Source organism: Pyxicephalus adspersus, chromosome 10 (assembly GCF_032062135.1).
Source record: "Pyxicephalus adspersus chromosome 10, UCB_Pads_2.0, whole genome shotgun sequence".
NCBI classification, from domain to species: Eukaryota; Metazoa; Chordata; class Amphibia; order Anura; family Pyxicephalidae; genus Pyxicephalus; species Pyxicephalus adspersus.
The window spans coordinates 8611148-8618255 of NC_092867.1; the positions used below are offsets into that span (position 1 = coordinate 8611148).

The following is a 7108-nucleotide window of genomic DNA, read 5'->3' on the forward strand; positions in this document are numbered from 1 at the left end:
ATACAGGTCCTTCCTGTTATAAGGTGACAACTGTCTGACAATTGTGCTCCTGGGTTGTCACCCTGCTGACACATGACTGGAGGAGTTCAGCACAATGTCTGACCAGTGTGTGTTATGGAAATGAATAGAATGGCCATCAGTTGTCAGTCAGGGCCTCTGAGGATTCTGTGGCACTACATGTCCGGGCCCCACCGGGGCCCCAGCTGCCTTTTCTATGGCTCCCAGCACAGCCCCTCTGTGTACTTCTCCACCCCTCCACACTGCCTTACTTACCCTGCACCAACCATCCACGCTCACCCAGTACAGCCCAGGCCCAGCTCCAGCCAGGATACAGCGCTGGAACACAGTAACTCCCCATAGAGGGGTGTTCTTGCTAATATTGTTTACCCTGGCCTGCTTTACCCTATCACACTTTACAAGCGCTTCCCCCCATACTTTCTTGGAAATTGGTATGCTCCGCAGACACGCACTCCACCCCCACCTTTCCTGTCATCCTGCTGCCCCGCCTAATGCTGACGAGAGCGAACTACAACGAAAGCCACGCCTCTAAACCACAATAACAAACCGATTGGGTTAGTCAATCACGATAGCCGCTGGATTATTGGAAGAGGAGTTTTATAGCCTGCCAATGAAAATAAAGGCCGCCAGTGGGACGCGCTGACATGTGGAAGCCACGCCCGCGGCTTTTGGCGATTGGAGAACCTGCAGTCGAAGCGGCTGGGGATTGGCTGGGTGTGTTTTCAGGCGACCAATGGGTGAGGAATGTGGCGCAGGTGAGCCGGAAGTCAGGCGGGGGCTGGTCCCGTGATGCTCAGGGCAGACCGGTCTCCCTCATGCCGGGATAAGGGCGCTGTGAGCGCGTACGGGACATGACGCAGGTCGAGCTGGTTTCGGACTATGGCGACTTCGGGAGGCCTCAGGCCCTGCGTGAGGCGCTGCAGCAGCAGCCAGGGGGAGCGAGGCTTTTCTTCAGCCCGGACAGGCGCCACCTGCTGGTGTGGTTGAGCTCTGAGAAGAAGCTGCTGTCTTTCCTTCACCTTGCAGCGGCCGGCTCTTCTCCTCCTCAGCCCGGGGATTACCTGGAGCACAGCTGGCCGGCTCAGTCACCGCCTCTATGCGGGCTGCTGTTCCTCCAGAGCCTGGGGCAGCCATGGTACCTGCTCCTGGTATGGGAGAATGGCCGGGCCGAGGTGTGGAGCCCTCCCCGGGGGTCCTGTGACAAATCCTGGGCCCTCCTGCATTGTGTGGAGCTTTGCCATGGTCCCCGGGCCCGCGTGGCCTCTGTATGCAGCAGCAATGGCGGGGATCTGCTATGGTGCGAGGAACGGACCACCTCCAACCTCTTCACCTACTGCCTGTGCCGCCGGAGCCTCCGAATCAACGGGCGAGGGGTTACCATGGGCGCCATGACCATCGTTCTTCATCACAGCCCACTCTACACAGTATCCTCCTCCCCCAGCCACGTCTTTATGATTCCCCGCACGGGACGGCACCCCATCCTGATCTACACCCCCACCAATGCCGCCATCACCCTATCCGCCCTCCCGACCGGAGTCATCCACAGCAAAGCCCTGAACGACACCGACTACAAAAAACTAACCCTGGAATTCATCGGCGTTATGACCCAACAAACTGACCCAGAGATCCGACACTTCACCGTCACCGGAGATGGGCACTTGCTGGTTATGACTGCTGCCGGGGCCGTACACCTGCTTCACCAAGACGGCACAGTGCGCCGTATCTTCAATCTGGAAAGCAACTTAGCCGCCGACCCACAAGTCAAAATGGCGGTTTCTGGAGACAATATGGTGTGCACGGTGGATGCCACATTGTATCTCATTAACATTCCCACCGGCAGACTTGTGGCCAAGCAGCTTTTAAACGCAGGTCATGTGTTTCTTATAGAAGCCTTGGAGGGCAAGGCGGTCCTGCTGCTGGCTAAGGCTGGCGTTTATAAAATATGCCTGGGAGGGGGCGGCACTGCAGAGTCAGGCCTAATGGACATGGTGTACGAGGAGGCATGCAAGTATTACCAAAGGAGAAGCCTCAGCAGCACAAAGCTGACCGTGCAGAGCCTGAGGGAAAACGGCATGTTCCAGGCTCCCATTACACTCTCCATCATCCTAAACAGCTACCAGAAAAATGGAAACCCTAAAGAGGTGAGCAAATACTCAGAACTGTTAAATAACATCAACAACGAGCTTCAGAGTTTCCTCAGCTTGGAGCTCCTGAAATCTCGCATAGTTAGCGGGCCGGAGGGCGAGGTGGCCAAATATTGCAATGAGTTGGTGGATGTGGAGATCACTCGCCTCCTCCAGATGGACTTGGATAGAGACAGCTTGTTGTACATCAACTCCCTGTTCAATACATTCCCCAAATCCGCCTGGCTGTCCGTAAGGAACAACTTCCAGTTCCAGCAAAATGGTGATGGCAAGCTAGTTGTACGCGCCACCTCCGACCTCTGGAAGAAAGTCCTAAGCCCCCTTCCTTTAGCAACAAGCTCGCAGAATGGCGTCTACCCTCTCTTCGAGGTCATCTGTCAGTCGCTATGTACGCACAAACCTGAATGGCTGCCAGGGTTCGTTCAGCACGCTCAGGACTGTTCGGGACTGTACTGGAATTTTACATCCAAAGAACACAGTGAGGGGGTTCCTCTTTATAAGCGGGCGCTGTCCGTTCTAAACAAGCGCAAGGAAAACACTAACGTCAACCTGGAAGTGGAGATTTTGCTCTGCAGCGGCAGACCGCAGGCCATCATCCAAGCCATACACACCTTGATCCGCCTCCAGCGTTGGTCGAAGGTCATGGAGGAGACACAGAGATACTCCCAGCTCAATCCGCTGATCAAAAAGGATATTTTTATCACGCTGCTGGTGGAGTTTGTTAATCACAGACAATTGGACTCCTACGTACCCCAGCTTTGTGAATTCTGCCCTGAGGATATGACCGCTAAGGACATCTTGCGTATTATTCTGCAGAATATGCCCAAAACACAGTCGGACCCTCCTCCCTTCCCTGGGGATGGTGGGACACATTTAACCATAGGTTTGCTCAGACCCTTGTTAAACAAAGCTCTGCAAAAGCAGTTCAGAGGAGATGAAAACTCCCAGAGTGCAATTTTTCCTCCGTCAACGCCGCAGCGGACTACTAAAGCTGCAAGCCAGCTTCCTATGATCAACGGGGAGGACCTGTCACCCACTGACATCTACGCCACTAAAGCCTTGTAATTTGCTGCCTTGTGTACAGTATGCAGGATTGTTGTTGCTTCTCTTATTTAAGTTCAGTATTATATATTTTTTTTTTAATTTCACCTCACTCCAGCAGAAACCGGTGGTTTTGGTCTATTTGTAAGTATGAGGTTAGTATTGGGAAACAGACCCTGTATTATGAGTGATGACACACTGCGGGATCCCTGTATGCTCAGCTTCATAAAATATTCATCTGCAAAGAGCAGTCACATGCTGTAACCCTATAAGTGTAGGTAGCCACTATAAAGGATTGCAGTGAGTGACTGCTCTCTCTTTGTATGATTAAAGAGAACCTTTTGTAAAAGATAATATGTGAGTAAAAATGCTGTGCTCTTGCTTCAGATGCAAGTTTTCTAGTTGTTCTGCTGACCTCTGGCATCGGTACTTTGAGGACTTCTCTGTGAATACTGCATTGAGTCTAACCCTACCCTACTCCATACAAAACTTTACACACCTGCTGTGTTCTCCCCGACAGCTTTAACACTTTAATGGGCTGCCTAACATCACCTTAGTACATAAATCAAACCTGTTCAATGTTCAGAAATGTAACACAAAGTGACTATAGTCATGAATGGGTCCTGGGTCACTAACCCAGAGCATGCATTCATATTGGCTAAGTCAGAAATCTGGGTTCGGGTTCTGGTTTTGTGGCCAGGTGACAGCCAGGCATATATGATTTGCAGAATGGAAGGTCAGCAACAGAAAAGGTGTTTGTAAAGCTTGGGGTTCCTCCAGAGGTTGCTGGGGGTTCCTTGAGTGATTGGTACCGCTGAGGTTTAGTGATACCAATGATCTATTTGGCTATCTTTAAAGGTGACATTCTTCCCACTGGACAGCAATGTAGGATAATTTTTTTTTTACAGCCCACCACACTAATATACTGTGAAATAGTAATTATAGAAGGGGTTTCCTGAGATCTTAAAGGTACTTTGGGTATTGAAAAGGTTGAGGTATAACACTGACATAGCCCAAACGAATGAAGGGTTAAAATTCGTATCTGCTTATAATTGCTCTGTCTAGTTGAGGGAATGTTTTCCTGTTGTGTAATTGATAAGTAATCTACTGAAAGTGAGGGGGATTTCCATCTTAGGTGAAGGTGTCCTCACTTGATTATTGCCCCTTGCCCCACATCAGTAAAGGGTCTAACCCTACCCTACTTTATCCAAAACCTTACACATCTATTGCTGTGTTCTCCCCAGCCCCTTTTAGCTGTGCACACCACCCGGCACTGTTCACTTAACCACCTGGCTGTTTTTGGGTGGTTACTGAAAAGTTGGGTCACAGGGGTTGCCACCCGCCTACAGCTTCATCCCACCCAGCTTAAAAAAAATTCTGAGATTGAAATAAAATATATACACAGATATCCTGGGGCTGTCATTGCTGACCCCATTCCGAAATTTCAACTTTTAGGGTAAATTACTTGCAGTGTAACAAGGGACTCAAAGAATTTAAGCCATCAGGTCAGCATTGTAGCCAATTAACTAGCATTTTCCAGAGGTGCCGTCAGCGGCGGCTGTCTTAATGTTTCTCAGTGCAAGCGTCCTATGAATGAAGACTTTTATTCTTCATGATTGTATATAGGTGTCCTTTGATTGTCTTTGTTCTCCCACCTGTATTATGTTCACATTTCAGTTCTTTTTGTAAAATAAGCCCTGTGCCTATGACATGCAGTTACCTATGGCAATCAAACCTGCTAGAATTTTTGTCTTGGGGTTATGCAACAACCACTTTATGTTCTGGTATTAAGTCATGTATGCATAACAAAGAAATATTGAGCTTGTATATAAGTATTTATTTAGATCAGTGGCCTTGGAGCATTACCAGGACCTGTTATTAAAGCACTAGTAATAAAGAGATGAAAGTCGCTGTATATTTAGACTTCTCGGCCCATTAGGGAATTTTGAGAGTACTTGTGAGAAAACACTGCCTTCTCTATTCAAAAAGCACCTTTTAAACTATTGCAGTGTTAAGGGGTTTTTTTTTCTTTTGTTTTATGTTGAATTCACAGTGTTGAAAAATAAATGCTTTTAAGTGTATTACGCACGGGTTATTTTGTCTTTCATTTATCATAAGCTGGTTGACGGCTTGGCTTGGCGAGGCAGAGTCATGTGACGCACGGTCTATTCTTTGCTCACACTGCAGTTTTTGGGGTTAGGAGGTCATGCCTTGGTTTTAAAATGTCCAGTGTTATTATACTAATGCTGTCTGAATTTTTTATATAACCCAACCACTATTTCCTTCCTTTTTTTTATTTTTCAAAAGGCCTTTTTAGTGCCCTTTATGCTTCAGTATGTTACACAAGCACAGAGTTTAAAGCCAAATTCTAGGGTTTTACATTGCTCCTCTACTATTCCTTGGTTGCTGCAAAATAGCCGGGGTTGGAGTTCCAGTCATGTGAGCATACTAAGGCTACATAGATGATTTTCGTCCGATAATCACCTTAGGGCTGATATGGGGAGAGAATCTGGCATGTGTACACCGCTCATCATTTGTGGACCTGCCCTGGCAAATCCACGAATGATCATAATGGAAGTGAAGGGGAGAGAGAGCGCAGCGGGGTGCTGCTCTGTCGTTCCTCTCCATAGAGCAGAACAGCATTGTATGTACAGGGCTCCTATGTGCATTGCTCAGTCTTTGCCATTGGAAAAGATTGTGAAAGATCCTTTCCAACGGCAATCATTGCACGTGCTTACGTTGCCTTAGTCCTATGGAGCATGGCATCATGGGAGGAGATTACCGGCTCCGTTTTATTTAGGATTGGGTATTTTACATAGCGGGGTAAGATAAGGGTGGGGGGACTAAACTGATCTTGTCAGGATTAGATATCAGGCTGGTTTTAAAATTTTTCACTGGAACCAATCTTTCAAGATAGTGACAGGTGAGCAAGTGGTATACACACAGTGCCATTCTGTTTTATGGGGGGGGGGGATAATAAGCAAGCACCACCCCGCTGTGCTCTCCCATGACTTGTATTGCAGTTTTTCATGGATCTGTCCTGATGGATCCATGAATGACCAATGGTGAACCGCTGTACACATGTCAGATTCTCGCTGATGCAAACAAAGCATCTGACGTGTGTACAGAATGGCTTTATTCTGCATACATAAGAGCTTCTCATTATTTATTTAAAGTATTTTAGTTGGAATACCTCCTTGCTTGAATGCAAGGTCTGCACACACTAAAGCTACATCCCCACGTCAGATAATTTTGACCTGAGATAAACAACTTGGATTGTCTTAGGCAAAAATCTGACATGCACAGTGGTCCTTTAACTGATCCTATCCATTGGGGATGTGTTTGGAGGAGGGCATAGTGGGCTGCTTTCTGCTCGCCTTCCTCCCCACTATTATAGAACATATTAGCACTGTTTTTACAGCTCTTTTTTCTTCCATTTGTTACACATTGATTGTTTCTAGACACAGGCATTTGACTTCTGTTGGGGCTTAAGGCTGGCCACAAGGATTTTGAGTTGTCAAATGAGCAAAATATCTGCTAAGGAACTGGATACCTAGCAAAGATATGTCGTTCTACAGACCCTGGTAATACACATTTGTTAACTGATTAAAGTCTGACAGTATCTAAAATCAGTCACTTTACAATACAAAGTGACAGGTTCTCTTCAAGGTCCCTACCTAGTGTTTTTCTATTTAGGAGTTGTCCTTCCCTCCTTTAATTTTCCAGCATTGTCTAATTCTTGTGTATGTCGAGAATTTAAAAGGGGTAAATGACCTTAACTCCCCTCAATTCCCACCACCGCCACATGATTGAATTTGGCCCTATGCAGGGTCACTTAGGCACTGTATCCTGGGTAGCAAGAAACAGCCATGTCCCCCATATTGGTATGATTATTGAGTAATGCA

General features: G+C 47.4%; 2 protein-coding genes across 2 annotated transcripts in view; one reads left to right on the forward strand and one right to left on the reverse strand.

The window, feature by feature from the left end:
• The window catches only part of ARMH3 (armadillo like helical domain containing 3), a 74474-nt gene extending 74077 nt beyond the window's left edge, over window positions 1–397 (reverse strand). The window contains exon 1 of the mRNA XM_072424822.1: window positions 274–397. The gene's annotated coding sequence lies outside the window, so the exon portion shown is untranslated. The remainder of the gene's footprint in view (window positions 1–273) is intronic.
• A 362-nt stretch (window positions 398–759) lies between these two features.
• On the forward strand, window positions 760–5284 carry HPS6 (HPS6 biogenesis of lysosomal organelles complex 2 subunit 3). The gene has a single exon (XM_072423955.1). The coding sequence runs from the start codon at window positions 870–872 to the stop codon at window positions 3225–3227; it is 2358 nt and encodes a 785-aa protein (XP_072280056.1). The 5' UTR covers window positions 760–869; the 3' UTR covers window positions 3228–5284.
• The last annotated feature ends 1824 nt before the right edge of the window (window positions 5285–7108 follow it).